At 34.9% G+C, this 16,901-nt stretch overlaps 1 protein-coding gene across 2 annotated transcripts in view; it reads right to left on the reverse strand.

The window, feature by feature from the left end:
* Tmprss15 (transmembrane protease, serine 15) overlaps nucleotides 1-16,152 on the reverse strand; it is a 138,090-nt gene extending 121,938 nt beyond the window's left edge. For both annotated transcript variants that reach the window (NM_178855.4, NM_008941.3), the window contains exons 1-5: nucleotides 15,828-16,152; nucleotides 12,818-12,948; nucleotides 12,504-12,571; nucleotides 4,004-4,155; nucleotides 831-875 (exon numbers count right to left, since the gene is read on the reverse strand). In NM_178855.4, coding sequence (NP_849186.2) covers nucleotides 831-875; nucleotides 4,004-4,155; nucleotides 12,504-12,571; nucleotides 12,818-12,948; nucleotides 15,828-15,972 — 541 coding nt within the window. In that variant the 5' untranslated portion in view covers nucleotides 15,973-16,152. The remainder of the gene's footprint in view (nucleotides 1-830; nucleotides 876-4,003; nucleotides 4,156-12,503; nucleotides 12,572-12,817; nucleotides 12,949-15,827) is intronic.
* Nucleotides 16,153-16,901: the final 749 nt, after the last annotated feature.

Below are 16,901 nucleotides of genomic sequence, written 5' to 3' on the forward strand. Positions count from 1 at the left end.
CTATCAAAATCAGAAATGTCTGTCCTTGGCATAAACAACTATATATTACTAAGTGTATAATGTTCTCAGCTACATTACTTTTAACCAAAATATGACTTCCATATTTTAAAATGAAGACTACATATCATAGCTAACTGCAGAAAGAAAATATATTCTTCTGTAATGTCATGAAGTTTGATGATCACTGAGTTGTGAGCAGGCAAATTAGCGTAGTCAGCAAAGTGCATGTGACATAAGCATGAGGAACTGAATTTAGTTCCTCAGAACTTCTAAACATTTTGAGTCTGACCAGGCAATGGTAGCACACCGTTAATCCTAGCACTTGAGAGACAAAGACACGTGAATCTCTGAGTTCATGGCCAGCCTGTTCTACAGAGTGAGATCTAGGACAGCCAAGGCTACAGAGAAATAAAAAAACCTGTTTTGAAACACCCTACCCCCCCCAAAGAAAATCAGGTCTGGTTGCATACATATGTAATCCCAGACATAGTGTGTGAAGGAAGGCAGGAGGGTTCCCAGAAGCTTGCTTTCCCGTCTAACTGGCCAGTAGTTTGTCTCAAAAACATAAGATTGATAGAAATATGCAAAACAGCATTCTTCATCCTCAGGTTTATATCTACTTGTTCACAGACATGCCTGTGTAGTCACAAGTAAACATACACACACACACACACATACATGTCCACACGCACACACAGACACACACACATGCACACACAGACACACACTCACATACATGCACACACACACACACACACATACACACACGCACATACATGCACACACACACATACACACACACATACAATGTTATAAATTCATATACTAACCTGAAGTTGTTACAGGGACTGCTGTTGTGAAGTCACTCAAGGATGCTAGAAGAAAGTAAAGATTTTATACTTGGCTTTATAATATAAATGTATTATAATTCGTTGTGTACAATTTGAATATTTCTACAAAGGGCATGTATATTTTTGAGTTCCAATTTACCTTTTTGCATACTATTCCTATTCATTATGTGACTATGATACTTTAGATATATTTTAGTGAGTTCATAGTTAGTTTATATAACTTACCTAAGGAACGTTTGCTTTGTTCTGAATCAATTCATGAATAGTATGAAAACATTCTTGCTATAGTCGTATGGGATATTTTATATTCAACTAACAGGACAAAGCATATTAGACCTTGCCATTCCCAGGAATAATAACAATCAGTTTAAAAATCAAATATAGTTGAAAAATCGTAAAATGCAAATATTAAACATAAATGTCAAAAGTTAAGCTTGGTGTGTTTATAGATATGTTTTAAGATAATCAGTAAATTGAACATAGCAACTTTGACTTGAGACTGTTCCTGAGAAATTTTGTAATATAGTTTGTGGTGTGTGTAAGGCAGACTAAAGTCAACTCACGAAGATATGATTTACTTAACTCAGTATCTGATTTTTTGATCATAAATTTCATCTTTCAGGTTATGCAAGTTTATGGACCCACTAAGATTAATTTTAGCACATCTGTCAATAGTTTGTCAAATAGACTAATGACAGGAAGACACACTAAAGAGAAGATTTACTCAGAAAAAATTACTTGAAAAAAATCAGGCATTAATTTTCAATCATATAACTATTGTAAGCAAGCTCTAGTGGTGATCAAGAAGAAAAACAGTAATCTCAAAATGCCTGGGTCAGAGTTCTTTATGTGTTGTAAAATAGTTTATGATGAGCAAGTCACCAAAATCCTCTGGATTTTGCTCTTTTACTTTGCAAAATGGGAGTGGGAACATGATTGCACAACAGGATTCTGCTAGACTCATTTACAAAATGGTTTGATGGGTAATAAACATATCTAGCATATCTAATGACGGCTAATGGTAACTTTCAAATCAACTTCATTAATTGTCCAAAATACACCATGTCCACTCTGTAGGCTGTACTGAAGGATTCATGGCTTTACTTGGCATACAGAGAAATTTAGGTAACATTCTGGCACGTAGTTAGGAATTAAGCAGGAAAGTAACTGAAAATTGTGCTTCATGAGCCAACCCTGTTAAGAAAATTATCCTATACTATTGTGTCACAGGTGTGAATTGATTGCTTAAAAAAGTCCAAACCTAGAAGAGACATAACCTTCTGCAAGCTTATGCAATTAATTGAAGTGTTGTCTGAGTTTTATCAGAACTGATGGTGGTCATTCCGTTTGTCGCTACTGTTTTTGGCATGCATACGTATCTACTGATGTTATTTTGGATATGAGTGCCCTAATGGCAAAATATGAATTCTGAAGTACACTTAGCTTTAGCATTTAGAAATAAGGCGCTGTGAACATAGCAAAGCAAAGAAAATTGTTGATGTCTCAAAGTAAGCTAAACAGATCATAAATATTTTGTAAATGGACTAAGTGAAGGAAACCTAAGATAAAAAATAAAATATCATTAGCATATATATGTTAATTTTAGTTGTTGCTATGGCAAGATAAACAACTGAAGGGAGGAAAGGTTTATTTATATTCAGGCCTAGGTAACTCACTCTATTGTTTCTGGGTAAGCGATGAGGTTGGACAATCATGGTAGAAGGAGATGATTTAGGAAATGATTTAGTTGGCTTTTGTATTGCTGTTATAAACAACATGACCAAACACAACTTGGACAGGAAAGTGCCTATTCCTATTCATTTTCTAGGGATACCAGGACAAGAACTTGGGGGCAGGAACTGAAGGAGAGGCCACAAGAAAACTCTGCTTATTGGCTCCATTTTAATAGCTTGCTCAGCTAGATTTCTTAAACGGTCTAGGCCCATCTCTCCTGGCTTGGCTTTAACTACCATGGCCTGGTTGCTCCTTCACCAATTAACAAGAAAATGCCCACATACATGACCATGGGCAGAGACAGTGGAGGCAATTCCTGAACTGAAATGTTTTCTAATGTTCAGGTATCTTATTATGTGTGTGTGTGTGTGTGTTTATGTATATATATATATTTAAGCCACAAAAGTGGTTTACTTTCTTCAAGCATGCCATACCTCCTAATAGCACACTCTATAAGCAGTTCATTAATGAGTTAATCCATTGGTTAACTTAGCATTTTCCTGAGTCAAGTATCTCTCAGACAATGTATGAGTGGAAGACCAACTCTTCAGTGGGACTGTTTTAAGGGGAAAGTCATACACAAAATTAGTGGTTCAGGGGACATATTGTCTGGGTGTTACAGAGTATTACTTTGTATAATTATGTGTGTGCGCAATTGTGTGTATTAGTGTGTTTGTGTGTGCTGTTTGTATGTGTGTGTGTTTGTGTGGTGTGTGTTTGTGTATGTGTTTGTGCGGTCTGTGAGTGCTTATGTGTGTTTGTGTGAATGGTATATAAAGAGGGCACACTTATAGAAATTAGAAAACAATTTTTGGAGTCAGTTCTGTCATCATTTTAGCTTCAGGAGTTTTAACTCACATTGTCTGCCATGCATTACCACCTGCTGAGGCATCTCCCCAACATCTCCAGTGCTGTCTTTGACTCCCAAGCTTTTTGCCTTTTGTTTATTCTTAGGATAAAAATCCTTTGTCACTTCAAGAGTAAATGTAACCTTTTTGGTAGAAAATTGATCGGATTACATTTATCTCTCCCTCTTTTGTCTTTGTTTCAGTTTCTAATTAGACATTTGTCCTTGCCTCTTGACTGCAATTTCATATGGTCTGTGACTCAAACATAAATTCTATAATTTGCCTTCCTAATGAATGACTGAAGAAACTCATAGTTAGAATGTGACAAGACTCAAAGACATCTCTGCCCACTGACATTTTCAGAATCCTTTTTATATTTGATGCTTTCCAAACTTCTCTTCACTGATACTTCCGTTCAAATATTTCACTCTTCTCATGTAAATGTGTTACCTCAGGCGATCCGACATGCTCCTAATGCCAAGGACGATTCTCCTGCCTCACTCCTATGTTGCTAGAATCTTAATTTCATAGCTTAATGATTCAAAGAAATCAAATAATGTTCTCAGATACCTGTGATATCAATGCTGTTCAAATCAATATGGAGAGTGACCAGTTGGCTGGATATATTTGCTTCAATGCCCTGAATCAGTTCTTCTTTTACATTTTTATCTGACACCCACTGAGCAAAAAAGAGGTCAAAGAGGACAATAACGCTGCCTTTTCTGCAAAGCAAAAGAAAAAACAAATGTAATGATATAAGAGTATAAAGTCTTCAGGTGATTTGTTCTCGATTCAGGTGGAATGTCGGTAGAATGTGCTACTTAGTTATCCTATCCTTGATCCTCATTAAGGCATGGAAGACCTTGTAACCCTTGCTCTGCAACATGGTTTACAAGATTGCTTTTCTAAAATGCAGAAATAAGAATGAATGTAATAGATGCGGCGAACATACTATCCTAATTTACCCTTGAAGGAAAGGGCAATTAGAAACTGTCAATATTGTTTTCGGAGAAGATAAATGCTAACCTACACCCAACAGAGGCGTCCCTGTTCAGTACGGACCCAGGAAAACAGCGCCGGTTTCCAGTCTCCTGTCAACTTAAACAGTGTCTAGTTGTTTTACTATTTGAGAGAACCGAGTGTGCGGGTTTTGTAATGTGTCTGGAGGGTTTTTAGGTCAAGAGGACTCTGGCATCGTTTCACTTGCTTCAAATAAATTGTACACGTTTTCAAAAGGCTTGCTACTAAGCTTCTGTAAACGTCTGCTCTTAGTTTTCCGTTTTCCTTTGTTTAACCTAAATTCTTAAAAATATGTCCTAAATTTTGATGACTGGAAAGAACACAAACATACCTGAAATTACTGGACACTCAGGATATTTATCATCCTGACTAATAATTTTATTACCTACATTATCTGCCACCATAGTACAACTCAACCATGTGGCCCTAAATTCCTTCTTATTTTAACTCCCTTTCCGTATTTTACCATTTAAAGGGTCTTTCTTGTTACATTGTTGAAAGGTTTTGAAAACGAAATGGTCCAGTAAGCTCCTTAAGACTGGCCATGGAGAGTCAGCTCCAACATGGGGTTGCTGCTGATAATACAAAGATTGTGCTCTTGCAACCTTGGTATCTCTAAGATAATAAGACTTGGTTACCTCTGAAAATTTTCATTAGCTACTTTTTCTGCTGGAATGTAGAGTAAAAGTTATTTGTCCTTTCCACGATCATGTACCAAGAGCAGGAAGTTTCTGGAAGACCACAGTAGTTTACCATTTTGCAAGACATGGTGTCCCCTTTTAATGGTTGCATCAGTATGCAGAATCACTGCTCAGCAGGAATTATTTCATTCCATGAAGCTGGTTTTTCATTATTTAAATGATAAAGACACTTTGTTAGAATTATCTCACACTTCACTTCTATTAAGTTAATTATTTGAAGATGTGGGGAGGTTTAACTGTCCAATTACTTTCTTAATTCCCAATAACCAAATCTTATGAGAGGAACAGCACCTTGGTAATCAGTCAGAGCTACTAAATGTTCACACATAAGAAACTCTTCTCTTTACTAAGGATTCTGTTATTTACAGACAAATTCTTACAATCTGGTCTTCAATATCCCTTACATTTTCTATACCAGCTGACCACTGTGGGTTTTTGTTTGTTTGTTTGTTAAATATTTATTTAATATCTTGTTTTCTATTTACTTGTCTGTGTGTTTGTTGCAGGGGTGTTATGGGTGTGTGCACATGAGTGCAGGTGTGCATGGACACCAAACAAGAACAATGGATCTCTTGCTGGTTGCTTGGTGTGGGTGCTAGGAACTAAATTTTGGTCTTCTGCAAGAGCAAGTATCCTTAACACTCTAGTGTCCTTAACCTTACTCTTATTGGAGATTAGCTCTCTACTTGTCGGGAAGGAAGCTATCTTCTTTATTCATTTCTCAAGACTGGATCATTATGAATTGAATGTGAGAAGACAGACAAGAGACCATTAGACTTTTATTTTTAACAGTAATAATAATAGTAATAATAATAATAATAAACTACAGTGAAGTATTGCTTTAATTATTTGCCTATTTTTATGTCTATACATAGCAGCCAGAATCAGAGAACCACTTGAGGACCATCTGGGAATCATTATGCTAGCCATGGCTGAAAGTCATCTGCAGCATATTAAATCAAACAGGTGAATCTTTTCAATTGCTGTCAACAGATCATTGAATTAACCTTCACAGAAACCAATACTCCTTGTGATGTCAGAAAAATCAAACAAAACTAAGGAAAAGAAAATTTAAAAAAGAATCCCTCCACTTCTTAAGGCTTCAATAATTTATAGACTTTGTTAACTGATTTTTTTTTTAAAAAATCATGTTAAGTGGTATACAACCTTCATGTTTCATCCCATGCTTGGAGGAAAGGATGGTGAAGATCAGGAGATGTCCATGGTGCTTCACAGTGGCCCATATTTTCTCTATAGTTATACAAACATGGACACCTAGAGCAAGAGTGTCAACTCTACGCAGATTTCTATGTCTTTTTATAACAGAGGGGATAACCACATCTCTGCTTCTTAGAAACCCATGAGTATAACTTCCTCTCTAGTTTTTTTCAACACTATAGTGAACTATTTATCTTAAGGAAAGCAACTGTGACTGGTACCTATATTTATGGTCTTGTTGTAAGAAATTTAGATATGAATGGATGGAGAAATAGCTAGCTACTTGGATGTTTTTGTCAGTCGAAAAGATATTTTGTTCCCGTATGTTTCTGATAGCCACAGCTTCTTTTTCCTCCCTCCTCTCATCAACTCTCCCCTTTTCTCAGCCTCTCTTTTACCCCTCCCTTTTCCTTTATGTGTTCTGAATCCATGCCCTTTGCCAAAACATGACTGCTTAAGCATGAAGTAAAAGTGGCTAGGATTAAATGTGCTTTAAAATAAAGCATTAGTTCACAGAAACTTTTTATCTTCTCTCTTCAGCTCCATGGTTTTACTTTCTCTTTTGTTGAGCCAGAGAAGATGATTTAAATGGTAATGAAATCTGAATCTTCTATATATTTCCACATATTTAATTATACAGAACAATTGACTTTGTTTTGCTTGAATCAGGCGGTAGAAAGCACCAGGACAAGGTATTTGGGGCAGAGAAAATGCAAATCTGAAATTTCCCTTCACTGGGTTGTAACTAACTGGATTAATTCAACCTCAGGCGTAAACATATTTATATGAAAGATATGTCTTTTTAGTTGTGAATAATATATTGTACTTAATAATTTATATCTGTGAAGATAAAGGCTCTATATTACAAACACACACACAATTGTATTCTTTATACTTTATTTTCTTATTCAGAGTAAATGTTGAGATAAGAAAGATACATGGTAGAAATCAAGGAAACCATGATAAATATATGTTTCATCTCATAAGCAGACAGAACTTATTTTTGGTAGTTGTCAATGATCTGTATCTATGCTGTAAGATTTACTTTATTAAGATAAATGAGAAAAATCATTCCTTTAAGGAAAAATAATAGCCATTTTCATTGTAAATTACTAGTTTTTTTCAGTAAAGGAGCTGCATTCTCTCTCTCCTCTCCTCTCTCTCTGTCTCTCTGTCTCTGTCTCTGTCTCTGTCTCTCTCTCTCTCTCTCTCTCTCTCTCTCTCTCTTTCTGTGTGTGTGTGTGTGTATGTTTAATTTTGTAGCTAGATAAATCCTATCATTGTACAGAGAGATTGGAAGTAATAGATCAAAATGTTTCTTATCTTATATTTTTCTTAATGATACTGATAACCTTTAGGTTTGCTGAATAAACACAACCCTTTCCTTTAAGAACTTTGTGACTCATCTATGAGAAAAGGGCAAACTTAAAGTGCACATTGCCACAGAGGGTAAACAGCCCTTTATTAAAAGAGTCAACTGCTAATACTCTGTGAATCAAAACACTTTCCACACAGCAGAATAAGAGTATCCCCAAAGAAAGGAAAAAAAAATTGCCTGTTATTCAGACTGGTTAAACACAAACACACACACACACACACACTTTTGAAAATGGCAAAAAAAAAATCAATTAATTGTACAATACTATAAAAGACTATGTTTGATATTCTTAGTAATATGTCATGTGAGGTCACTAAAATTGTAGTGTTTTAAAAGGGGTTTTAGATTTTTTGTCACAGCAACCATTTCTGTTTCCTGATTTTAGAATTTAAAAATTTAAATGCTTAAATTGAATGGTAATTTTGTTGTTTTTTCCTATGACAGTCTTCCATGATTATTTAAGATAACCCTGAGTCTGAGGAGAGGCCACATAAGAATAGGTACTGGAATTCAAATATAAATGCTAAGAAGGTATTTGCCTTCTACATGCAGTACCAACATTTAGGAGGCATAGATGGTGAACCTAAGCCAGTCTGGGTTCAAATAAAAGATTCTGATTACACACACACACACACACACACACACACACACACACACACACCTTCCTTTCTTTCCTCTTACCACATCTCTCTTTTCCAGGTTATTGTTCCACAGAATGTAACAAAACTCTGGCCTGTCTTTTCCCATTAGTCTTCATTTGACTTTATGTCTTTCTAGGGACAATTTCTTTGTTAGTGAGTTTAGTCATCAAGAACCGAGGATTCTAAGCTCGAGAGAGGAGTCAAGGCATTAAGAGTCCTTGTTAGTCTTGTAGAAGACCCACTACAAGGGTGTTAAATTCCCAGCACCCACATTACAGTTCAGAACAATACATAACTTCAATTCCAGGAGACACAATGTCATCTTCTGACCTCTGTAGTCAGACCACATGGTCTACTAAGGAGAAAAAAAAATAAACAATTCCATCACAACCATGTTGACAGTGGTATTTTGAATGAGTTGGTGAGAGAAATCCTCCCTCAAAAAGAAAAAAAAAAGGTGTGTCACTTAAGCAGCGATGGATTGGTGCCAGATGGGAAGGTAAGGGGTAAGGGTAAGCAGAGACAAGGGAATCAAGCTGAAGACAAACTACACTGAAGAATGAAGGATGGCTCTAGGGCTATCTTACATGACATGATAAATCAGCCGAGAAACTAAAACAGAACAGGAAGAAGAAATGAAATCTAAATGGATGTCTGAATGGATGCCTGAGACAGCACACATGAACATGCCTGCACTTAGCATGGCATTGCTATGAAGTCTTCATGTGCTGAAAACCCAAGGGATGTGTTCGGAGTCAAACTCAGGTGTCATGCGGCAGCCTCCATCGTAGATGAAAATGCATAAACGGTGCATTGGGTTGAGAGCAATACAGCTTCTTGGAACTAGAAAGCAATGATTACTCAGTGGAATGTTTTCTGGACATCCACCACCATCTTAAATGCGGATATTCCCTGTCTTTTCATAGTGTTTGAGGGGATCAATTTTAAGGAGCAAGAATATTTTTCATGCTACTTGAATGAATTTCCTTCTAAAGTTGTAAACATAATCCAGACAAAACAGCCCATCAAACTCTAGGCAACATTATCTTATATTTCTTTTTGCACTTTTATATGATATGTATGCATAATATGCTATAAGCTGCCATTTGGTAACGTTTTTAGACATTCCTTGAGGTTGATAGAGCTCTTAAATATTTTTCACTTCCTTAAAATATATTTTAAATCAGCGTCCTCATCACATTTTTAGGGTGATTTATTATTTATTAATTAATTAAAGACTTAAGTACTCATCAGTTGGCTCCTAGGTAACTCTTGGTAGGTAGGATATTAAAAATTGTCTGAGCACCGCAATCATAGGAAGGTAAATAATATGCCATCAGTACCTCAGCACAATGGAATGTCTTGAACGTGATGGTATTGTGATCTCCTTAAGAAAACGCTTTCTCAGTATCTTTGTTCTTAAAAGAGCTGCAAATTCTCTGGCTCAAAGGGAGGCTCCTTTGTGACTGGGATGAGTGAGTGAGCATCAGTGGACAGTCACTGGTTCCTGTTGAGAAGACAAACTATTTGTTTTAATATTCATGGGTTATGTTTTACATTCTTTGTGCGTATACATGGGCATGTATGTGTGTATGTTCTTGTGGTAGGTGGTGTTTGCATTTGTGGGTGTGGAGGGTGTGTACACACACTATACATGGAAGCCAACGGTAACCTCAGCTGTCCTCCCTCAGGATGCTGCCCACATTCACTTTTAAGACAGAATTTCTTATTATTTTCTGGGTCTTACTGATTTGAATTTTGTTTTGGCTAGCTGGCCAGAAAGGACTGGAGATCTGGTTGTCATTGCCACCCTAACCTGCACGTGACAAATCTGCTTTGTTATGTCAATTCTGGACAATGAACTCTAGTCTCCAAGCATCCATAGCAAAGACTTCACTGACTGAGATATCTTTCCTACCCACGACTGACTGCCATTTTCATACAATTTTTGCTGATTATAAGAATTATGTACCTATGTCTGCCCCTTGGTATGATTCTGCCCTCTATTTGTGCAACACGTAGAACAATAGTTTATATTTGCATGATTTTACTTTATTTCCACTATACTTGATTTTATTTTTGCTTCCCACAGCTTCATTCAAAGCATGTAGTTTCCTTTAGAGAGTAGTGGAGGCCTCTTCTCTGACTCAGCTAAAGATCATTTTGGGAAGAGAATGCTACTTCCTAGAGATTACAGAAAGTCGTGGTGACAGTTTCCATCACATCAAATTGGAGAAGTAATTGTAATTGCTTAGACCGAATAAAACACAACAATGATGTGCCATTCTGAGGAGCAAGTAAAAGAGAATGAAAATGAAGGTAACAGTTTGCATTGAAAAAAGGTACACTTAGGTCTTCATCGGTGGCACTCTCCTACCCATCCTCACCCGAATGTCATTTTAAAACTTTCATGTGTCTTTACATCATATCCACAAGACAGTCACTGTAGAATCTTTACTATACCTTCAATTTCCCTGTAGATTTGATTAACAAATTTTGTATGATTTGTAAAAAAACAAAACTAACTTTGCGTCATATTTGATATAAAACATAATGCTAGACCACTTCTAGGTTTCAGGATTGAGTAGCACACATCAGACTCAGGTCAGGTTCGTTTAGTAAACGATCTAATTTATTATCTTTCTATAAGCTTGTTCTAACATCCACCATTGATATTTCACAGAAGAGTTTCTCTTATAGAACTATTCACACAGATAAAGTGTAAGACAAATCACATAGCTGAATATGGAGGTTTTTGCACTGTTTCAATTACGGTTTCTATAGTTTCCAGAGTCATTAGTTCTCTGGTTTTAAAAAAGAAAGGAATTTCATATTCAGATTATGCTGTAAGTTTTCACATAAACTGATTAATTCTCTGAAGAGGAAAGAACAGGAAGGAGACCAAAATGAGGGGCAATTAAAGGATGGAATTTTCCTATAAGAAGTCTACTTAGGAAGGGAACTAAATGAGACATGCAGAGGTGAGTGAAGCCACCAGGAAAAATGTTCCTAACAGTGATGTGACAGTTCACGAAGTGTGACCTTGGAGGTGCACATTCCATTCCATTCTTCTCCATCTTTAGCAATGTTTTACACCAAAATTATCCAAAAGGGACAGAAGTGATCATATTAGGCTTCTTTTCTCATCCAAAATACATTTGCCTTGTTCTACCTTTTCTCATTTTAAGCAAATCTCCCATATTTGTTTTGTTGTATGTGTTTCTTCCTCTCTGTTGCAATTTTCTAGTTTTTGAGGAGAACTCTCCTTTATCTATTTTTTCTTTAAATTTTATAGATTCTTCTTAGGACTACAATCTTCTTTGCCAGCTGTGCTATTCATTTGTATCTCTGTTTCAAAGTTCCTTGGGTCCTCAGAGTTTATAAATCAGCAAATTCACTGTGACGTAAGTAGATTGACGGGACACGGAGTCCTGGACTTTCGTTTATGGACACAATGATTCAATGGACACACACGGATCAATATCTGAGGAAGTATTAGGTTTTAAAAGGATAAATCTCGTATTAAATGTTCTTATAGTATAGGTTATACTTACATACAAAGTGTATGGTAATATATCTACACAACACTTCATACTCTAAATTGAAATATCCATAATGAAATTATGTTATCCTATTAATCTGAGAGTCATTCCTTTATTAAACATTGAAAGTATAAATATTTGCTGTGTGTGTGTGTCCATAGAAGTCAGAAGGGGCAGAGGATGCTACAATTGGAGTATTTTTTTCCTAAGTAGGATATTTAACACATCTGCTCTCTTTTGTGATTTACAATGTATATTATTATATTAATAAGGCAGTTTCTTTTACATGTTCTTAACAAATTAAATACTAAATCTACATGTGCATATATCCAATCTCAATGCTTTCCTGTCTTCATATTTTCACCTTATGCGAAAACATGCTAATATATAAACTATTAAATATTACTGTCATCTCTTACTAAAAATACTTTTTAAAATATAAAACATTTTCAAATTCTCAGAAGATGTGGGAAACATTACTTCTTTCCTATACATAAAAACACTACACATTGTGTGTAATCTTGGCTCAAAACAATGTGCTAACAGTAGAATGGTTTAGAGTATACTCACTCAAATTGAAAAACCTTCGATTTTTCATATTCATTCTTCAGACTACTTGATTCAAAGATCTCGTCTATCTAAAAAGATGAAAATTGTGTTAAAACAGAATATTTGAACTTTTAATACAGAGTAGAGGTAATGCATTTATTTAGAACTGAAGAAATCTTCAGAGTGTGGGCTTCATACAATTATGAACAATGAATGTGACATACTTTTACTGATATTTTCTGAGTGAGAAAATGTGATCTTTTTCCTCGGTTGAAGAGAAGTTACTAAAACTGATTACGAAATTTAAAACCAGCTTTGGAGAAACAGTCTCCTACCATTTGCTGAAGGTCAAAAGCAAGAACTTTGAAATCCACAGAGTGTTTGTCTTGTAAATTAGGATTATATGTCACTCCAGATGTTATTTTAAATGTCCCTCTGACTTCATGACTTTTCCCCAGGGCTGCATCTAGATGAATTAATAAGAAAAAAAATGCTTCCAGTTATGAATAGAAGAGAATATTGCATCCTGGTTTATAACATAGAGGCAACAATTTTCACTTAATATATTTTCCCTGTAATTATTTAATTCTTGCTTTTTCTTTGTTGTCCTTCTAATTCAAAAGCAGGTATCCCCATCCTTTTCATTTTCACCTGTCTGGTTGTTTTAAAATACTGAAAAAAAAAAACAACAAAAAAACTATAGGCTTATTTTCTCCTCTGTTATTTCTTCCTCTTTTCTTTGAAGTTAAGCCATATTCTCTCTCTCTCTCTCTCTCTCTCTCTCTCTCTCTCTCTCTCTCTCTCTCTTAAATTGAGATTCCTGTTGGAAGTCACAGGGAATAATCAGACCTTACCAATTATGGGAAGCGATTCAGGAAAACATAGTGAGAAATGGACCATTAAAATTGTGTAGCTGCTGTTAGATGTTTCTTGGACCCCAAGCCTCCAGGACACTGCTGGCTTTCTGCATGTGAAATTCTGTGAAGATTTCTGTACGTGTGTAACTTTGAAACACAGCTTTGAAGCCACTTCTTACATCCTAGTAATTATAAATTTGGCATGTATGACTTTTGGCATGAGATGGGAACTTTCTATTTTGGAGAAGTGACAGAGAAGGATATAGGAAATACACTGTGGGGAAACAATGTAAGATGTGGTGAACAAATTAAACCATCCTTTTATCAGAATATTTTCTTTGATACATATTTATATTAAAAATGAATAGCTTTGGCTTAAACACACAAAAAGAGAAACCATTTCTCCATGCAATAACATTACATAATTATCACAATGGCAGATATAAAGTTTTCTTTTCCTCCTACAAAAAGGAAATGAGGGCTTAGAATGACATAATTTCCTAATGTAGCAAACATGAGCAATGATGCTAGTAAAATTTAAGTATATGTTTGACTAACTATAACTCCAAACCCCTTCTAGATATATAATTATCCTGTCCCCCAAAATATGAAAGCTAACATTTCAAATGATTAACTTAACATTTAGCTTAACCAATCAGCACTATGCAATTATGTACTCTACTGGTATTTATACAATTTTTCATTTTGTGAACAAATTAGTTATATCTAAAATTTCCCTTTTAAATATGGAAGACGATGAAGGGTTAGGAGATGTCTGATTGAAGTAGGCCCAGAGACTTTTATTAGCATGGTATATGGAACTGAGCTGTATCCTAGGCAGGAGGAAACTGGTAACAAAACTGGCAGAGTCCGGATAAAGTAAACAGACTAGTAAATAATATTGTGCCAATCCGATTTTTTGTAGAGATAATTACTATGCACACATAAAAAATAAGTTTTATGAAAGCTATATTAGAATTTTATATAATTTTTACATATTAAAATTGCACACACACATGTGCATATGCATATAGCAATAATCGAGGAGAGCGGCTATCATCTTGAGAGTTGGGGGACTTTTGAGTGTTGCAAGGGAGGCTAGCTGGGTGAGACTTGAGGAAGCAAATGGAAGATGAAAGTGATAGAAATACATTCCTATTGAAAATGTTAAAATTCTACTGTATGTCCATAAATGCATAAATTAAATAACTATAATATATTTGATTTTCTCTAATGTTTGCTACTAGTTAAACTCAAATTTTTATTCTGAGCTACTCATCACATTATATCAACATTGATAAATAATATCCATAAATGACATATTCTTTATGAACTCACAAAATTCAGTAGATTGAAAACTATTATGCTTTTAAGAGTTATTTGCAGGATATAAATAAGATGCAAAACATTTCTCTAAAAATCTGGGTGAAATTTCTGTTTTTTCATATCAAATACTTACAAGTATTATTATTTATCTGATATGCAAGTTCCCTTTAATGGTTATAACATTTTAATTTTTCAAGAATTTTACTAATCTTGTTCCTATAAAACCACAAACACTTTTTATTATATTCAAATCCAAACATTAATTTGTCAAGGAAAACAGAATACTGACTGGGTCACACTAAAGTCATTCACAATTAAAGTCTCCCATTTGGGAGGCTTTAGAACTAATTTGCCCACATACATCATTTTAAAACATAAATTATATTTTAATCAAAAAATGAATCAAATTTTACTATGTAGTCTATTGCAATGATACCGATTTATTTATGTATAAGTACATAGGTAGTGAATACGAATAGACTCTTAGAATTGGGATCCAGTTCAGTAACAGGTATCTGTTATGTACCAAATATTGCCAACTTTTATTGCAAACTAGTTCTCAATTTTCTCCCAGATTCATAACCTGAAAATGATGCACCAATAACAAACAAGTCAAAGATTTGTTACAGTATGGTATTATATTTGAATATCTTTGAAGTTTTTTTTGGTCCATTTTAAATTTTAAAATCATATTACTCCTCAAACAAACTGAAATTCCTATATATTTATGAACTTAAGTTTGAGTTTCTTTATTCAAATTGAACAGCAACATTTTAAACCAATAACAGAATACAGAGATCATTTTTATATAAATTGACAATAGTTTTAATTTACTCTTCATGTTTATAAGCTTGCATTGTCCATAATATTTCAACATGTTTATGATTTCGTTTTCACCACCATGAATCTAGAAGGTATGAAACCTCCTGCATTATGTGCTGAAATGAAAATAACTGAACATTATTTTCCAAAAAATGAAAAAAATAAAAACAAACCACTTTGCTCCAGGGTTTGAATTTGGGATTATTTTAAATGACATACAAAATCATTTTCTTAATATTCTGCAAAGTAAGATGTCCAGAACCATTCAAAGCCAAGGTTCTGAATAAAATACAGCAAAGGATGGCTTAGAATACCTTTCTTATCTCAGGGCATGACTTACCTCCTTCAGATTCCTTGACTGCAAGCCAGGACACTGCAATTAATCCAATAGAGAAGACCATGAGCATAATGAAGAGAGCTGAGAGCATCACTTCAAAAGAGCTGATAGAGTGATGTCCTACAGCCTCGTCTCTGCTGGATTTCATTTTTTGATTTTTGAGTGCTAGGAACTGTGAGAAAATGTAGTTTTCCACATCAACAAAATGGATACTCTGATATGAACTAGAGAGTAAAACCTCTCAAGTTCCTAAGGATTCTGAAGTCGTCAACCATTCAAGCTAATGTTGGGAGTCTTCACTGTGAGTCTGCTGCGTGTCTCTGGAAATGGTATGTCTCCATACATTCAGTATCTTTAAAAGGAGTAGTTAATCTTTAAGACAATATAGCAAGTAAAGATGCCTACAACTGTAAATTACAATCGCATGAACAGTCCATTTGTCAGGGTGGGAAAAAACTAAATGCAGGCCATAAACAAAACAACAACAAAAAATTGACCTTTAGCCTCGTTGAGAACTAGTAAGACCATGAAAATGATGATAGACATATTGGTCATTAGGGAAATGCACTTAATATTTGTAGGAGTGCTCCAAACAGATCAACCTTCTGCCCTGTGACTAAGGTTCTTATCATTAGCATAGTTCTGTAGACAGGTTAAAAACTAAGCCACAAAATACATAGATGTATAGTATATATATACACATGTATAGTATAGGTGCATAGTATCTTATTCTACTCATAACATTTCTTCCTTCCTGTTTCTTTCCCAGTCTTCCTCTCATGTGTATGCATGTGTACATAAACACCTAATTGAAACAAACACAAGTGTTGTAAACTTTATGATGTCACACTTGAAGTTTTTGCACTGTAAGGTATTATTGATTGTGCTTAAAGGAAAGTCCACTTAGGCATCATATCACTACTCTACATTACTTGAGCAATTATTGGTATTTGGGGTTGATAACTTTGAGATAAAAAAAGAGTGTTGGTTTCTATTTTAAGAAAATGTGCTAGGTAGAGAAGACCTTGTTCATTTATTCTTGTAGTTTAGCATCGTAAATTTGTCAAAAAAACAGGA

This window comes from Mus musculus, chromosome 16 (genome assembly GCF_000001635.26).
Source record: "Mus musculus strain C57BL/6J chromosome 16, GRCm38.p6 C57BL/6J".
Lineage (NCBI taxonomy): Eukaryota > Metazoa > Chordata > Mammalia > Rodentia > Muridae > Mus > Mus musculus.